The 19,106-nt window shown below is 38.9% G+C and overlaps 1 protein-coding gene across 8 annotated transcripts in view; it reads left to right on the forward strand.

Moving 5' to 3' along the window:
* The window catches only part of WDR7 (WD repeat domain 7), a 355,172-nt gene that overhangs the window by 60,689 nt on the left and 275,377 nt on the right, over positions 1-19,106 (forward strand). For all 8 annotated transcript variants that reach the window (XM_060405554.1, XM_060405555.1, XM_060405557.1 and 5 more), the window contains 2 exons: positions 9,862-10,057; positions 15,576-15,790. In XM_060405554.1, coding sequence (XP_060261537.1) covers positions 9,862-10,057; positions 15,576-15,790 — 411 coding nt within the window. The remainder of the gene's footprint in view (positions 1-9,861; positions 10,058-15,575; positions 15,791-19,106) is intronic.

Genomic DNA, 19,106 nt, shown 5'->3' on the forward strand with positions numbered 1-19,106 from the left:
CCATTTCGTGGTTCCTTGCCGACACAAGATGTTTATATTTACTTCTGTGCCTCAATTTCCTTATCTGTAAGATAGAAATAATAATAGGATCTACTTCAAAGGGTTGTCGTGAGACCATGATGAGTTACTTGAGCATTTATAGTAGTAATACCTAGCACAAAGTGAGACCCCAGTAAATCTTGGTTGTTTAGTATTATAATTTCTACAGTCTTTGGCTAAATTGATAGGTGTAAAGAGTATTTTATTGTTGAAATTTGCATTTCTTTGATTACTAGAGATAATGAAATTTTTCTATAAGGATTTTAATGAATTTTTGTTTCTTTTTGAGACATACTTTGTCCTTTGCTCATTTGTTTCTCTTGAGGATATTAGTGCTTAATATATTAAGCACTAATTAGTGCTTAGTTAATTAGTGATCAACTTAATTGAAATATTAAGCTTTTGTGCTTTTTGTTATTGTTGTTGAAATTTTCTTCTGACTTATTACTTTTGATTTTTTTTTAACCTGGGGATAATTTCCATTCCTATGTAATCTATTTTATCCTTATTTCTATTTAGCTTCTTCCATATTTTTAAATCCTAGAATCTTACCCCATTTAGAAATTTGATGACATTTTATTAAAAAGCAATGGCTGGATTAAAACAAGCATCAAGTACTTTAATCTCTCTGAAGTTTATTTATGTCTGTAGGGTGAGGAAAGGGTGAAAATCATCTGTCCTTCCCTAAAATAACAGGTTATCTGAATGTCAGTTATTTAATATATTTTTCTCTGATAGGGGATATCTTTTTAATCATCCATTAAATTCTTCATATTTATTTGCTTCGTATTTATTAATCAGGAAGCAGTTGAAGAGAGATGGAATCTGGCTAGTCCTCTATTTCTTCATTGTTATTTTTTGTATGCAGTGAATGAACAAAGATGTTAAAACTCGTCCCTAAAAGTCTTATTTTCATGTAGAACATAAGTATCCTATTAGATTGTTGGTCAGTGCTTTAGTTGGACCACGCGGTCTTATTTTCTAAAATACCTATGAAAGAACCAGCTTTCTACCCCCTACCCCCATGTTTTAAGAAGGATGAGCTCTGGATTTCTGAAAAAATTTATCTAGTTTTGTGAAAGTGTGGAAATGCGATTAACATTGGTAGGCTCTTTTTTTACCCTTCAGGTAGAATATTTAAAAGTGATAAGTGATGCATCTTAGCTGTGCATTTATGTTCCAGAGAAAGAGTTCTGGGAAGTCAAGAAATAATGATGAAGAGAATAGTGGGATTGATTTATGAGCGAAAGAAGCTGGTCATTTATAGTTCGTTGAATGATGGGCGTATTTAAAAGGAGAGACAATAGTTAGTGCTCATATATTTAGAGAATATTCAGACAAAATTTGTTTTGGGCAGCTAAGAGATTACTCCTGGAATGATAAGAAGAGAAGAACAGTTTAGTTTAGAAAACAAATTAGCAAAAGCAGAAAGAAATTTATAGATATATAATTTACATTGGGAATTGTTGGAAAGCAGAATAATCTCCCCAGAGAGCTGGTGGGCGGAATAAACTAGCTGCCTCTAGTTTCTGTAATTCATGGCAGATGCTTAGGAACGGGTTACATAAGAGGTTTCTGGGAACGGTTTAAAATGAAGTCTTGTCAAATGCGTGAGGTCAGGCTGGATGACCTAGGTGGTACTTTCTGACTCTCAAATCCAGTGATGGCTTGTGGCATTCTGCTGGTCAGCACTAATGTACCGTGAGGGTTATTTACTGGCAAATTCACATAGTGCTTATTGGTTGAGGAACAGAATTATTTGAAAAATAATAATTGACCTTGGAATATATTTGTTTCAGTTCAGTATCATCCTCCTTTTCCTTGCTCCAATTATCTTGATTTTTTTCATTAAATCAAAGTAAGAGTTTTTACCTGTTGCTTTTCATTAGCCCCTGCTTTTAATTAACTTTTGATGTTGTTGGTGTCTTTTCCTTCTCGGAAAGAACTAATACATGGGTTGGAACATGATTTTGAATAATATTTACTTGTAGTGTACTGACCAAGTTGATCAGATGCTCAGTCCATGCTGTACAAGTTCTGTTCCATAACAAAAAAAAAATTTTGTTTTTAAATGATATGTGTTACACCCTATAAGTCAGTTGATAGCGGCAAGTGCTAAAGTGGAATCTGTGAGATAGTTGATGGGGGCAAGGGAATGAAATATTAAACCTCTTCTTTTTTTTCCCAACCTTAACAAATTGATCTTATGAACATTTACTGGATGAAAGGACATCGATGCCTCCCTTGGTTCATGCGTTAGACGGGCACGTGTCACGTGGGCTCTGCGTGGGCCCGCTGCCTCCAGGAGGGGCTTCAGTGCTCTCATCAGCTGTGCTCCCGCTGACAGTGTGTTTGCCTAGGAGAGCTGGCGGATCGTGCTGTACAGGTCTTAACCCCGCCGTCACAAAATGAGCAGGGCAAATAATGCTGGGAGATATTTCCAGTGACAATGAAATGCCCTTTTATTAGCCCCATTATCAGGTTGTAACAGTGATCACGTGATCAATCTGGCAAGAGGACAGCCATAAAATTCTTGATTACAGGTGGCGATAGTAGTAAGGAATCTCCCTTCCAAGGCAGGAGACACAAGAGACTTAGGTTTGATGCCTGGGTCAAAAAGATACGCTGGAGTAGAAAGTGGCAACACCCTCTAGTATTCTTGCCTAGAAAATTCCATAGATGGAGAAGCCTGGCAGACTGCAGTCCATGGGACCGCAAAGAGTCAGACACAACTGAGCCACTCAGCATATAAGATATGTATTTACCTTCACTATCAGTAACAGTGAAACCTTCCTAAAGATAAATATTATGCTTTGAGGTATTGGCTCCTGCTAACATAAAGTTCTTGCAAGACATTTAAGAAAATATTTCATCTTAAATTTATTTAAACTGAATCATCCTTTTAAAATATATATTTTGAGCATGTTTTACAATATACGTGATGTATTCTCACAAGTACACATTCAATTTATAAATATACATATAGTGAGGATGCATTGCAGAGTTCTAATGAAGGGGTGTTTGATCAAACAAGTTTGAACATAAATGTTTTTCAAATAATTTAAAGATAAGAGGTTCATATTTTTTTAGTCCTTTGTAATATTACTTTACATGCACAATTTAACTGTCTTTTCCTTGTTAAAATATCCTTGGGGTTAAGTCAGGTTTAGGTGACTTTTCCAGGTTGAAATGGAAGACAGTAAAGTAGAATGTAATTAATCAAATTATAGAATGAATCATTATAGGTGAAGTAAATATTGAATAACTGAGATCTCTAGAATTTAATGATTTAATAGTAAAAATTGTACTAATTCAACTTATTTGTGAGGAAGCTAGGCCTAAATCAGAGTGATAGGAACTATGAAATATTCTTTAAGAAGTGCTTCTTCAATAATTTTGAAAATAGATAAGAAACCAGGTTAATTGTGTTTTAGCAAATCTTTTGAATGCTTTCATTTAACAGGTAGTTGAGAATTATTTATCATTACTCTGTTCATTGTTTGAATTAAAATTAATACCAAAGTGGTACTTGAGAATGGCCTTTTTTTTTCCTTTTACGTTTAAATAGGCTAGACATTTGCTTTGTTTAGGCCATTAATTTGTTTTTACACAGCCTGTGAAGGTAACCATCGACTCAGAATTAATTAGTGGGATCAAAATTAATGAGATTTTAACTGTATCTGGGTCATTTCTACTCTAGGCGAGTTTTCTTCACACAAATTGGACTAGCATTTTCTTGAAAGAAGAAAAATTAAATTTATTTAAATCCATGTTTTAAAAGCAAAGAACTTCTTTTGTTGTGAGTTAAGTATCTCTAATAACTGTGCTTTCTTGGGCCTAGTAATACTAATTTTGTTGTTGCTGCTTTCAGTCTTGATTATTTTGGCTATTTCAAGGCTGTTGCTCATCACAGTGAAGCTAGAGCTAACTCTTCAGATGCTTATTTTCGTTGGCATGGATGGTATAGCAAGGAGAGATAAGAAAGCCTTCATCAGCAATCAATGCAGAGAAATAGCGGAAAACAACAGAATGGGCAAGACTAGAGATCTCTTCAAGAAAATTAGAGATACCAAGGGAACATGTCACGCAAAGATGGGCTCGATAAAGGACAGAAATGGTATGGACCTAACAGAAGCAGAAGATATTAAGAAGAGGTGGCAAGAATACACAGAAGAACTGTACAAAAAAGATCTTCACGACCCAGATAATCACGATGGAGTGATCACTTATCTAGAGCCAGACATCCTGGAATGTGAAGTCAAGTGGGTCTTAGAAAGCATCACTACAAACAAAGCTAGTGGAGGTGATGGAATTCCAGCTGGGCTCTTTCAAATCCTGGAAGATGATGCTGTGGAAGTGCTGCACTCAATATGCCAGCAAATTTGGAAAACTCAGCAGTGGCCACAGGACTGGAAAAGGTCAGTTTTCATTCCAGTCCCAGAGAAAGGCAATGCCAAAGAAGGCTCAAACTACTGCACAGTTGCACTCATCTCACACACTAGTAAAGTAATGCTCAAAATTCTCCAAGCCAGGCTTCAGCAATACATGAACTGTGAACTTCCAGATGTTCAAGCTGGTTTTAGAAAAGGCAGAGGAACCAGAAATCAAATTGCCATAATCCCTGGATCATGGAAAAAGCAAGAGAGTTCCAGAAAAACATCTATTTCTGCTTTATTGACTATGCCAAAGCCTTTGACTGTGTGGATCACAATCAACTGTGGAAAATTCTGAAAGAGATGGGAATACAGAGCACCTGACCTGCCTCTTGAGAAACCTATATGCAGGTCAGGAAGCAACAGTTAGAACTGAACATGGAACAACAGACTGGTTCCAAATAGGAAAAGGAGTACATCAAGGCTGTATATTGTCACCCTGCTTATTTAACTTATATGCAGTGTACATCATGAGAAACCCTGGGCTGGAGGGAGCACAAGCTGGAATCAAGATTTCTGGGAGAAATATCAATAACTTCAGATATGCAGATGATACCACCCTTAAATGGCAGAAAGTGAAGAAGAACTAAACAGCCTCTTGATGAAAGTGAAAGAGGAGAGTGAAAAAGTTGGCTTAAAGCTCAACATTCAGAAAACGAAGATCATGGCATCTGGTCCCATCACTTCATGGGAAATAGATGGGGAAACAGTGGAAACAGTGAAAGACTTTATTTTTGGGGGGCTCCAAAATCACTGCAGATGGTGATTGCAGCCATGAAATTAAAAGACACTTACTCCTTGGAATAAAAGTTATGACCAACCTAGATAGTATATTCAGAAGCAGAGACATTACTTTGCCGACTAAGGTCCGTCTAGTCAAAGCTATGGTTTTTCCTGTGGTCATGTATGGATGTGAGAGTTGGACTGTGAAGAAGGCTGAGCGTTGAAGAATTGATGCTTTTGAACTGTGGTGTTGGAGAAGACTCTTGAGAGTCCCTTGGACTGCAAGGAGACCCAGCCAGTCCATTCTGAAGGAGATCAGCCCTGGGATTTCTTTGGAAGGAATGATGCTAAAGCTGAAGCTCCAGTACTTTGGCCACCTCATGTGAAGAGTTGACTCATTGGAAAAGACTCTGATGCTGGGAGGGATTGGGGGCAGGAGGAGAAGGGGACGACAGAGGATGAGATGGCTGGATGGCATCACTGACTCGATGGATGTGAGTCTGAGTGAACTCCAGGATTTGCTGAATGACAGGGAGGCCTGGCGTACTGTGGTTCATGGGGTCACAAAGAGTCGGACACGACTGAGTGACTGAACTGAACTGATACCGTTTTTATTTGGGGCCAAACGCATTTTTGTGGATGGGGCATGTCATTTGCCGGTTCTCACTATTATTGAACTGTGTGAGTGAAGAACAGAACTCCTGTTTAAAACGTGCTTAATGTAAATACACGTGTCAGAAAAGAACATATCATTGGGAATGAAAAACTAGAATTTTTGGAGTTCAGTTATTTTTTCCTTCAGAAAATTACACCCCCAATCTACTTTTTAAAACACACCCTCTGCTATTATTTAATTTTTGCTTTGTGTTTTACTAATAAGGGTGCTAACATGATGTAGAAATTTTAAATCTTTTTATAAGGATGGATTGCATTTTCTTGAATTAAAAAGAAAATTACCCACCTGTATATAAATGGCAAAGGTGACGGTTCTGACAGTAAAACTGCTCATGAGGATTTGGTGCCGGAGGTCAGGTTCTCCGTTAGAACAGGGATACCGCAGGTTGTAAACTGCCGTCGGAGATGCTTGGCAGAGAGAGAACGCGTGGGTCAGTGCTTCTCAGTTTTGTTATCACTTCAGATGTTGAGATCCACCAATAGAACATAATTTGAAAAACACCAGAGTAAAGAATGTCGATAAAAATCACCTTTTTAACAAACAGACTTCAGCACCCCCCGCCTATGCCTCATTTTATCTATGAAAAGGAATGATAGGAATGTATGTGAACGTTAATGAAATGATTGTCAACTTGGGGACTGGGAAGTTGGTGAGTTAGATGTGTTACATTAATTAAGGAATGTGCTTGACTCTTTGCGACCCCATGGACTGTAGTCTGCCAGGCTCCTCCCAGGCAAGAGTTCTGGAGTGGGTTGCCATTTCCTTCTCCAGAGGATCTTCCCCACCCACCTGGGTCTCCTGCATTGTAGGCAGATGCTTTACAGTCTGAGCCACCAGGGAAGTCAATTAAGGATTAGTTCATTTTAAAGATTGGGGAGGCTTCCCAGGTGGCGCAGTGGTATAGACTCCTCCTGCAATGCAGGAGATGCGGGTTTGATCCTTGGATTGGAAAGATCCCCTGGAGAAGGAAATGGCTACCCACTCCTGTATTCTTGTCTGGAGAATCCCATGGACAGAAGAGCCTGGTGGGCTGCAGTCCATGGGGTTGCAGAGTCAGACACGGCTGAGCCACTGAGCACGCCACGTGCACACACACAGAGTCGGATACGACTCTGAGCGACTGAGGGCACATTCTCTCTCATCAGTGCCTGATTAAAGGGTGTGAGTAGATGGAAAGGAACGCCGTTTAGAAACAGTTCTTTGCAGTGACTCATACACAGAGAAAACGATCACTGTTAGATTTGTTTTCTCTGGTAAGAAAAATAAATAAAACAACTTTTTCTCAGATCCGCATTGCAAAATAGAAAATGTGTGTGCGTGCTAAGTCGCTTTAGTCACGTTGCACTCTTTGCGACCCCATGGACTGTAGCCCGCCAGGCTCCTCTGTCCATGGGGATTCTCCAGGCAAGAATACTGGAGTGGGTTGCCATGCCCTCCTCCAGGGGGTCTTCCAAACCCAGGGATGGAACCCAAGTCTCTTACGTCTCCTGAATTGGCAGGTGGGTTCTTTACCACTAGCGCCACCTGGGAAGCCCCAAATGCAAAATAGCTAACCATTCATGTGGCAGTCATCTTTTTGTAAACTGAATGATGGATATATTTGATAAATGCAAAGTCAGTATTAGTGATTATTTGTAGAAACACAAACACTCCATTGTACTAAGCTCTTATTTTTTATTCCCCCTAAACTACTGTCTTCTGTTATCAGTATGCTGCTGCTGCTGCTGCTACTGCTAAGTCGCTTCAGTTGTGTCCGACTCTGTGCGACCCCCTCGACGCCAGCCCACCAGGCTCCACCGTCCCTGGGATTTATGTCTTGTGAAAGTCAAAACTACCTTATGTAGTGTGAAGTAATTGAAAATAAAGACGTTATATTTCTGCCATGTTAAATTCTAACATTGCCTGTATTTAAATGATATTTTTGTAGTTTGCTACTGTAGTTTGACTTACTATTTAATTACAAGGTGAAGTTTTACACGCCATAGTCAGCTACCCTTCAGTCCTTAATGTCTTTTGTAAAGAAAGAAATGTTTTATGCTTACGAGGAAGCATGAAATAAATAAGCTTAAAACATGTGTAAGAAAATTCTATGTGATGTTTTCATAACAGTTTATAACATGATCTTTCTGAACTTAGTTTTCTTACCTTTGAAAACTAGTAAATAGCTACTGTGCTGATTATAGTTTTTGTATCATTATAAAACAACAAAGGACAAATAAAGCTAACACAGTACCAAAGGCTGAAACACCTGAATTAAAGAACAAAGTGACGAGTTAAATCTTTCTCTCTCTTTTTGAATGTTCTGCTTCATTCAAAAAAATTGATTTTGGGTTGTTTACAAGAAATAAACAGTATTTAGTTAGATAGAAATAAAGCAAAATCACAGTGAAGAGAAAATGAGAGAGAAACTAGATGAGACCACCAGGAGTCCACATTCAGAAATGTATGCCCACACCCCGCTCTGTTATGCGTAGAAAATTCAGTCCTATGTTTCTTAGTAGCCAAAACATCAAAGGACTCAGTTGCAGCAGCCTTCCCCAAAGTGTGCTCCTAAAAAACTGCGTCTTATGAGATTATGATGGTCAAATGAATGTGGCTATTTGTAGGCCCTCTGTAGATATAATTATCCTCATGTTACAGGCTAGAGGTTCTTAGAAGGTCTGCAGGTAAAAGCAACTGTAACTTGTGTTTCCCATGCACGGCTGGTCACCCATGCCCCTGCCTCCTGCTTTTTCTCATCTGATAACATGTCAACATTTCCCGATGAGGGAGATACTGTTCTTTAGCCAAAAAAGTCTGCTCAGGCAAAGCGCAGCAGAGTGAGCTTTGAGAAATTTCTCCTCTGGATCGCATAGAAGGGATGAAGTTGAAAGTGAAAGTCTCTCAGTCGTGTCCGACTCTTTGTGACCCCATGGACTATACAGTCCGTGGAATTCTTCAGGCCAGAATACTGGAGTAGGTAGCCTTTCCCTTCTCCAGGGGATCTACCCAACCCAGGGTTCGAACCCAGGTCTCACCTGCATTGCAGGTGGATTCTTTACTAGCTGAGCCACAAGGGAAGCCTATAGAAGGGATCACATGTCTTAATATATAGTGCCTTAGATCTCCTCCTCAATAAATAGCCACAATAATGAATTTCAGATGGCTATTTTCATACGGGTTCACCTTGATGTGAACCGGAAGCATAATCTAATAATTCACTACAAAGTTTTAAGTTGCTTATACATGGCCTTTCAGACATATAAAGACTCTAAGTTTTAATTTTATCTGTTGTGGATTCAGTTCTCGGTAGCTACTGAAAATCTTTACCGTCTTTGATTGTTTATGTTATATTCCATCTTGTTCTTAAAAGGGGTGGAAGGGCTCAAAACCGGGATGAGCAGAAAATACAGAGCAGGCTGCCTACCAAGCTTTTGTGTGTTAGTTGAGGCCGTGTGCCTGCCGAGGTTCTAGGCGGAAGCTGTGAAGCACGCCTGCAGATAATACGAATGATCGGCGGTTCTTCAGAGGTGATTGTGGCAGAGGGACTGTGAGGATATTGTTTTTGAGCAAAGGAGCAGGGAAGAGCATGGGTCTGAAAGACAGAGTCACAGACAGAAGCACTGCGGACCACAGCTCCAGCTACTCGCAAAGGGAAATTCAGACCGGGAAAGAGAACACGTCATAACAGGTCAATTTCTTTCCAGGTCTGTCTGTTCGTATATAGCAATCATTTTAGTAAGGTCATCTTCAGATTTGAACAGCAGCTTTCTCTAGGTATCTTTTCCTTTTTAAAACTAGTTTTAATGTAGTCTTTTTCAAAGTGTTGTGATGATTGAACTGGGCATTTTAGGTGTAATATAAAAGAAGAAAATTTTCGACATATCCTGGTGGTGTGGTTCGTGTTTTCGACAGCAGTGAATGTGTAACTAATTTTGATTTCACTGAGGACCAGATCCATGTTATTCCGAATTTAATCTAGATGTGATTGAGATTTATTTTTCCTTTCAGGCAAGAGTGCAGCACTGCATCTGTTCTGTAGCCAGTGACCACTCAGTCGGACTTCTAAGTTTGCGAGAGAAAAAATGCATTATGCTGGCGTCTCGTCATCTTTTCCCCATTCAAGTAATCAAGTGGAGGCCTTCTGACGATTACCTGGTAGTGGGATGTTCAGACGGCTCCGTGTATGTCTGGCAAATGGATACTGGTAAGAACAGATGAGACTAGAAAATTAAATGAGTATATTCAGCTTCCTAGAAGTGAAAAAGCTTTTGTATGAGGAAAAACCCCTGAAATGTCAAAAGGTTGCTACTTGTGTTTCTCATCACTGCTTTTTCTAAGGGTTCTTATAATTATCAACAAAGAAATATTTAAATGTCCTCTAAAATATTTGTTGTACTCTCTCAGATACTTGTAGAGTAGTTCATTGATCTTTAGAGAAACGTGAACAATATTCAACTTAGGACAGACATCAGACACCAGACAGCTAAGTGATTTCTATATAATTCTTGAGGCAAATTGTAAGATTAAAGAATCCTTTTTGCCCCTAGTTCAAAAACAGTGGAACAGCAGAAAAATAATACAGGGCCTTTAATTGGAGGAGATAATGGAAAGTTTTAAGTTCTCGAGAGAACATGTAAAATTTCAGGGTTCAGATATTTTATGTATGTGGCATAACATGCTGCAGATAATGTTTAGCTTAAAAATACAGGCCATGACATATAAAGTTTACATACAGAAACTTAAGGTGTTTCCTTGGAAATTTTTAAGTATGTAACTACATGTTTATTAGTTTGGGGTTTTAAAAACACACTCTATTCTACTTTTACTATCCTAAGTCATCTATCAGTGAGTTAAACCTTTCTTTATGTTCCTAAAGAACGTACGTGCTATGTAATATTTCTACTATTTTTTTCTTTTTCTCTCTGAAACTTTTTCTTGTTTTCTTAAATATTCCTGTTTGAAATCGGACTATGTGTATATTTCTGGCTTGGACGGTGATATAAGAGGGAGAGCTCACAGGTCTTTTGGAGCAAGTAGCCATAACCTTCACCTATCCTTCATTTGCGGTCCTGGTTCTCTCTTGATAGTACACAAGCAATTTTGACAAGAGGAAGCGTTCTTGAAGAGTGTCAGACTTCTTTACTTTGGCATTTAACTTTTTTTGAGGGGGCCTGATTGTAAAACAGGGTCTTAGTTTTTGTCAAATTTTGAGAGCACAAAGTGAAAGTCGCTCAGTCATGTCCAACTCTTTGCCAGAATACTGGAGTGGGTAGCCTTTCCCTTCTCCAGGGGATCTGCCTGACCCAGGGATCAGACCCAGGGATCAAACCCAGGTCTCCCGCATTGCAGGCGGATTCTTTACCAGCTGAGCCACAAGGGAAGCTCAAGAGAGTACAAAGGCATTAGAAAAGAAAGATGAACTCAGATTCACCGCTGTTCAGAGGTGAATGTGGACACGTTTCTCTCTAGTCTCATTTCTACATTTTGAACAACAGGTCTGCTGTCGTATCACGTATGTAATTTTGTGTCCTATTTTATGTTCCTTTCTGTTGCATCCTATCTGCTGAGCAGCACTGCTTCATGTTCGCTGATTTGGTCCACGCTACAAACCAGATGCACTTGACCCTTGAACAGCATGGGGGTTGAGGACCCCACCTTCTTCATAGTTGCCAATCTGCATATAACTTAGAGTTGGCCCTCCGTTCCTGTGTCCTCTTCATATCCGTGGTTCTCCATTCTTGGATTCGAATGACCAAGGATTAGGTGGTGCTGTAGTATTTACTGCCGAGAAAAGAAATCCATGTGTATGTGGATCCACAAAGTTCAAACCTGTGTTGCTTAAGGTTAACTATATGCAGAGTTTGTCTTGGGCTCTGGGAATCCCTGGTGGCTGAGACAGTAAAGAATCTGCCTGCAATGCAGGAGACCCAGGTTCAACCCCTGGGTTGGGAAAATTCCCTGGAGTACAGAATAACTACCCACTCCAGTATTCTTGCCTGGAGAATCCCATGGACTGAGAAGCCTGGCAAGCTACAGTCCACGGGGTCCCAAAGAGTCAGGCATGGCTGAGCAACTAACACTTTCACTTTTTCGCTGGAGTCGGACTCCTTGGTGTGAATTTAAGATCAACCATTTGGCAGCACTGTGACCCATGGCAAGTCTCTCAATTTACTCATCTGTAAAATGAATATAATAATAGTTCGTGTTTTATAGTATTCCTGAGAGACTAAAATGACATAATATTTACCTGGTAAGCAGTAGATGTAAGTGCGTATCCATTATGTTTGTGTATTTTGTGTGTGTACTTACATATGTGTATATTTCCTATTATTGTTATTTTACAAACATGCTTAACTTGTTGCTTTGTTGGCCTTGGGGATATGATCTTACTTTTATTTAGAATTTTTTTTTGAGAATTAATATTAAAGAAAGTTATAGTGCTGATAATTATAAAACATTATTTTAAAATATTGCATATATAAACAATTGATATATTATTAATACAAGAGTATGTTAAACTTGTCTAGAACTTTAAACATTAATATGATAAAGAATATAATTTTCCTGAATTTCTTAGATGCGGAAATATATGATACTTGAATACTTCAGATACTTGAAGGATATTTACAAAGAATATGAAAGTCTTTACAAATGAGGCCTTACTGGAAGACAGAATTACTTTTCCAGTAGTTTCCCTAGTAGGAAATGACAAATAGCTCCTGACTGTATGTGTACTGAGGATGTTATTTTTATAACCGGTTTACTATAATTAAGCCCAGTACATAATATTGCAGTTGACCAATTATCTTCTGACCTTCAGGAGGATTTTGATAAACAATCAGTCAATATGGCGTTCTTAAATCAAGATAAAGCTAGGGAAGCAGAATAAATTTTGGACTTCAACCATAATAGGGGGTGTACGCTCTTTTTCCCTCTTTGCTGTTCAGGTTTTAGCTAGTGATATAAAGGTCCCTGGGGAGCCAGGAAGGCACATCCTGAAGGTATTGACATTATTTATTAATTAAATAAATAAAAAATGAAGCAAAAATAAATCAGATTTGGCCCAGGCTTGATGTATGAAATGTGTTTAAACTCTGAGGAGATACTTTTTGCCTCTACTTCATGTTTTGGGAATGTATTTTTACAGATGAAATCATATTACATGAAAACTACTCAGGCACTTTGTGCAATTTTCTGTTTGCCGTTTTGAATTACACTGACGCTTCTAGCTTAACAGCACTTAAAAATGTCTTAACTTTATAATTTCATGGAGCATTTTGGTTATTTTTCTCTTCAAATGGGTAGTTTTTATTTTCAGTGTTCATTTCCTTATGAAATGAAGTTAAAGCTAGTAATACAAAACTTACAGAGATAGAGGTCCAAAATCTTTTGTTCTTTTATTTATCCTCTTAATTATATGCTGCTGCTGCTGCTAAGTCGCTTCAGTCGTGTCAGACTCTGTGTGACCCCATAGACGGCAGCCCATCAGGCTGCCCCGTCCCTGGGATTCTCCAGGCAAGAACGCTGGAGTGGGTTGCCATTTCCTTCTCCAATGCGTGAAGGTGAAAAGTAAAAGTGAAGTTGCTCAGTCGTGTCCAACCCTTAGTGACCCCATGGACTGCAGCCTACGAGGCTCCTGCATCCATGGGATTCTTCAGGCAGGAGTACTGGAGTGGGTTGCCATTGCCTTCTCCAGGTATTTTCTTCACATATTTGATCTTTTGCCTGCAGGATATAATACAATAGAGATTTGATTTTATGTTTCTGTTTCACAGGATATAACATAGTAGCATCATTGACTTTTCTGTATCTTCTATATTTTTGTTTTCATTCTATTACAAAAATAAGATAAGGACTTCCCTGAGGGCCCAGTAGTTAGGAATTCAAACTCCCAATGTAGGGGGCATGGGTTTGATCCCTGGTGGAAGAATGGAACTATTATAAGATCCCACATCCTGCATGGCATGGCCAAAAATTAAAAACAAACAAACAACCACTGTAAGACAGGAAAGGAAGAGACACAAAGGATGAAATGGTTAAGAAAAAAGTAGTACTTTTCTAGTCAAGTGAAGTTTCTTATTTCCCTTTTGGAGTCACTCTGAAATTTTGAAGGAAGAGGTTATTCAAGTGAAAATATGACTCTCTTTTCAACCGTCCTCCCTGTGAGTCCTCTGTGTAATTAATTACTGAGTCTTTCCCATTAGGTAGCCATCACCTCCCTTTTTTCTTTACAGTGTACTATTTTTATATCAGGCTATATTTTTTAACACCATGCTATCTTTGGCTCCAGTGATAGTTCAGTTGGTAAAGAATCTGCCTGCAATGTAGGAGACCCCAGTTCGATTCCTGACCCAGGAAGGATAGGCTACCCTCTTCAGTATTCTTGTGCTTCCCTTGTGGCTCAGCTGGTGAAGAATCCACCTGCAGTGCATGAGACCTGGGTTCGATTCTGGCCTGGGGAGTTCTGTGGGGTCATAGTCCATGGGGTCACAGAGTCAGACACGCCTGAGCAGCTTTTGCTTTCACTTTAATGCTCTCTTTATTGGTTTCTCTGTTTTCTGTTTCCACCTTCTAGTCCACCCTGTACTCTCCTGGCAAATTAATTATAGGAAATAAAACAATAACAACCACACGTGATTCATGCCACTGTCCTAAAGACAAAAACATAAACAGTTTTAGTTCACGTATCCTTTAAGACAAGACCCTCCACAGCGTGGTACGTGTCTACCTTTGTCTTATCTCCTACTGTTCTTTCATAGAGACTGGTTGCTCTGTGTGAGGAATAGTTCTAACCAAGAATAACTGGGTCACTATGTACTCCTTCTTGTCTTTTATATCATGCATATTGCTGCTCATGATTTTCATTCATTTGGAACATTCTTTCTTTCTGTCTGCTTATTTATTTAGGCAGTATAAGGAATGCTGAAAGTGAAAGTTGCTCAGTCGTGTCCAGCCGTTTCCTTTTGCCTAATATTTTTCTTGCGGTGCAGGTCTATGAGTGATTCTTTCATCTTCTGTATATCTGAAAACCTTTTTATTTCACCATCATTTTGAAGATACTTCTTTCTGGATATAGAACTCTATGTTGACAGTTTTTTGTTTATTCCTTTCAGTATTTCACTATCTTGCTTGTATTATTTCCAGTGAAAAATCTTCTATAACCCTTATCTTTGTTCCTCTATGTATATGCTATATCTATTTTTTTGTGACTTCTTAGAAAATTTTCTCTTTATTATTGATTTTGAGCTGTTTAGTTGTAGTTCTCTATATATTTCTTGTGCTGAGAGTTTGTTGTACTTGAATCTGTGGGTATATAGTTCTCAGCAAATTTGGTAGGTTTTGGCCATTATTTATTCGAATATGTTTTTGACCTTCCCCTCTCTTTTCTCTATTTGGAGACTCTGATATGTGCCTATTAGGATACTTGAAATTGCCCAGAGCTTGAGGATTGTCTTTTCATTTTTGCCATTATTTTTCCTGTGTTTAATTGTATAATTTCTATTCTGCATTTTCAAGTTTTCTGAGCTTTTCTTCTGAGGAGAGGAGGCAGGTAATGCTACGTGGGAGATCATTAGAGGAAGGAAAGACAAGAAAATGTTTCTGGCAGGCACTGATAAAACATATTCCTCCATTAAAAGATGTCCGTGCCTTTTTCCTTTCTGAGAAAATGGGCTTTAGCTGTCCAGAGTCGTGTAGTGACTGTGCGTGTGTGTGTCTCCCAGGAGCGCTGGACCGGTGTGTGATGGGGATCACGGCTGTGGAGATCCTCAACGCCTGCGACGAAGCAGCCCCTGCTGCCGTCGACTCGCTGAGCCACCCGGCGATCAACCTCAAGCAGGCCATGACACGCCGCAGCCTCGCTGCTCTGAAGAACATGGCCCACCACAAGCTGCAGACTCTCGCCACTAACCTCTTGGCTTCTGAGGCATCTGACAAAGTAAGTTTTATACGTGGGCTCACGTGTCCCCATTCAGCTTCATTTAATGACACAGCTTTGACTCATCTTAGGGAAGCGTTTTGGGGCGATGACACTGGTGAATACCAAGCTTCTGTTTTTAAGCAGGTTTATCCAACACAGTTTTGGAGTGTTTCAAGTATTTGGCATTTTGAAAAAGTAACTTGTTCTTACCATTCAAACTATTTTAAAATGATTCCTACAGACTTGAGTGACTTCAGTTTCTGAAATTAGAATGAACAATTTGTGTATAATCCATCTTCTTAACTTTCTGAGAGTCTTCCTGTCAGAAGGTTTAGCACTAGTGATATCTTCAGGAGAAAAAAGTAACAACTTAGGAACAATTGTGGCTTATCATTTGCTTTAAAAATAGGCTCCGATTTTACTAATGTTAGGCCATTTGCAAGATTTAAGAAAATATGTGAGAAGAGGTACGGGGAGATTGCACAAGTGCTGGCAGTTTGCTGCGAGACCCAAACTCAACCACACTTTCCTTCCTGATAGTTAAAATCAACCCACCAGTTACTTCTCTAGTTACCAGAACATGGTCTTACTAAAAGAAGAAGAGTCAGCCCGAGCTCATTAACTGGCTCCTTAGCATTAGTTTTCTAGACACCAGCCGCTCTCTCCTTTGTGGTCTTTGGTTCTGGGTTTTATTAAAACAGTTTGTCTCTGGTAGATGGATAAATGAAGCCTAGAGACCATCCCAGTGCTTCATCTGAATCACACTCAAAATTCCTAGTCCCATCTAAGAATTCATTGGAATTATGAATGAGTCACCAAATACTTTTATTTTCATTTTTTTAAATTCCTGATTCCTACTTTTTAAATGATTAGATGTGTGCATAAAAAGCAAAGGGGTTGAAAGGATTGTGTACGAATTTGAAAATTTGCCCATGAATTAGTGAGTGCTAATGACACAGGAAATATTTACTACAGGCAGCTCCACCGACCCATATCCTCTAATTGGCAGGAATAGTTGATCATTCTGTCTTTCCTGAAGATATTCATGTTTTATTGGCTTTGTTATATGGAATGTTTCATAGATGAGAAACATACAAAATTTCAAAAGGATTGTGAAATCCTTCTGTGAATTTTTTTTTTTCATGCTTTCTGTCCCATGCTCTGTAGAATAGAAAACAGGCTGAAATGCACTTGCCATGCCTGTAATTTATTTCAGGAGATCATGTGGATATTCCCTAGGAATTCATTGTTCACGGCACATTGGCTGATGTTCTGTATAATTCTGATATTAAGCCAGCTTATAAAACAACACATTCAATGGCAAGTATGTAAGTTTGGTAATTCCCAAATATATTCTTTTTCTTGTTGATAGCCCCTAGAAGTAAAACTTTGGAAAAATAATGATATGACTAGAAAATTGAAGGGAAATAAGTGGTACAGTAACATTTATGAATGGCTTTTGTAAGTGGTCATGGTCCATTATGTGATTTTTTACAGTCTTGTTTGTCCCTGTTTTAATAGCGCATTTTATAGGGCAATTAGTGATAAAAGCACCAGATATCAGAGACACTACACTCATGTATTGTAAAATATATTGCTCGTGAACCTCCTCAGCCTTGTAGCAGTGGTAATTGTTGCCTGGCCTACAAGGGAAACAATTATAGAAGGGGGAAAGGCTTAGGGAGCCAAGGCTGCGGGAGGATAATCACTGTATGAAAAATGCATGTTGGCCAGACCATTAGGGCTTTCTCTAGCTATCTTCTCATGTTGACTTAGAGGCTTCTCCTGAGGGGAATATTTAAAGAGCCATTTGCTGGATGGCTTTCAGACCTCTGGAGAAATAGAGCCCACCCAAAGTTAAGAAAAGAGATAAATAACCGAAACGTAACTAAGAGCCACTCAGTGCTACATGACTTACTCTAGGAAATTGGATCTTTTTTTTTATCATGGGTCTCAGTGGAAAGTAAAACCTCAATGGGAATACTGTATAGAAAGTACCCAGTTTTCTCCCGGTTAGTGCTGGCAGTTGGACTATTTGAAAGTAACAAATATCTAAAAAAAAAAAAAAGAAAGTAACAAATATTTTATATTGTTAATTAGGTTAATTTTGCCTGACATACACAGCTTTACAAGCAAAGATAATTTACTGTCCTGTGATTTTTTTTTTCCTTCTTTCACTGGAAGAGCAATAAGGTGATAAGTAGAAGTATCCTTTATTACTGTATTGAATGCAGTATTTGGATGCAGTCTCAAAAATGACAGAATGATCTCTGTTCATTTCCAAGGCAAACTATTCAATATCACAGTAATCCAAGTCTATTCCCCGACCAGTAATGCTGAAGAAGCTGAAGTTGAACAGTTCTATGAAGACCTACAAGACCTTCTAGAACTAATACCCCCAAAAGATGTCCTTTTCATTATAGGGGACTGGAATGCAAAAGTAGGAAGTTGAGAAACACCTGGAATAACAGGCAAATTTGGCCTTGAAGTACAAAATGAAGCAGGGCAAAGGCTAATAGAGTTTTGCCAAGAGAATGCACTGGTCATAGCAAACACCCTCTTCCAACAACACAAGAGATGACTCTACACATGGACATCACCAAATGGTCAATACTGAAATCAGATTGATTATATTCTTTGCAGCCAAAGATGGAGAAGCTCTATACAGTCAGCAAAAGCAAGCCTGGGAGCTGACTGTAGCTTAGATCATGATCTCCTTATTGCCAAATTCAGACTTAAATTGCAGAAAGTAGGGAAAACCAACAGACTATTCAGGTGTGACCTAAATCAAATCCCTTAGGAGTGGGATTTGATTATATAGTAGAAGTAACAAATAGATTCAAGGGATTATATCTGATAGACAGAGTGCCTGATGAAATATGGATGGAGGTTCATGACATTGTACAGGAGACAGGGATCAAGACCATCCTCATGGAAAAGAAATGCAAAAAGGCAGAATGGCTGTCTGAGGAGGCCTTACAAATAGCTAAGAAAAGAAAGGAAGCCAAAAGCAAAGGAGAAAAGGAAAGATATACCCATCTGAATGCAGAGTTCCAAAGAATAGCAAGGAGAGATAAGAAAGCCTTCCTCAGCAATCAATACAAAGAAATAGAGGAAAACAACAGAATGGGAAAGACTAGAGATCTGTTCAAGAAACTTAGAGATACCAAGGGAACATTTCAGGCAAAGATGGGCACAATAAAGGACAGAAATGGTATGGAACTACCAGAAGCAGCACATATTAAGAAGAGGTGGCAAGAATACACAGAAGAACTGTACAAAAAGATCTTCATGACCCAGATAATCACGATGGTGTGATCACTCACCAAGAGCC

This window comes from Ovis aries, chromosome 23, assembly GCF_016772045.2.
Source record: "Ovis aries strain OAR_USU_Benz2616 breed Rambouillet chromosome 23, ARS-UI_Ramb_v3.0, whole genome shotgun sequence".
In the NCBI taxonomy this organism is placed as follows: Eukaryota; Metazoa; Chordata; class Mammalia; order Artiodactyla; family Bovidae; genus Ovis; species Ovis aries.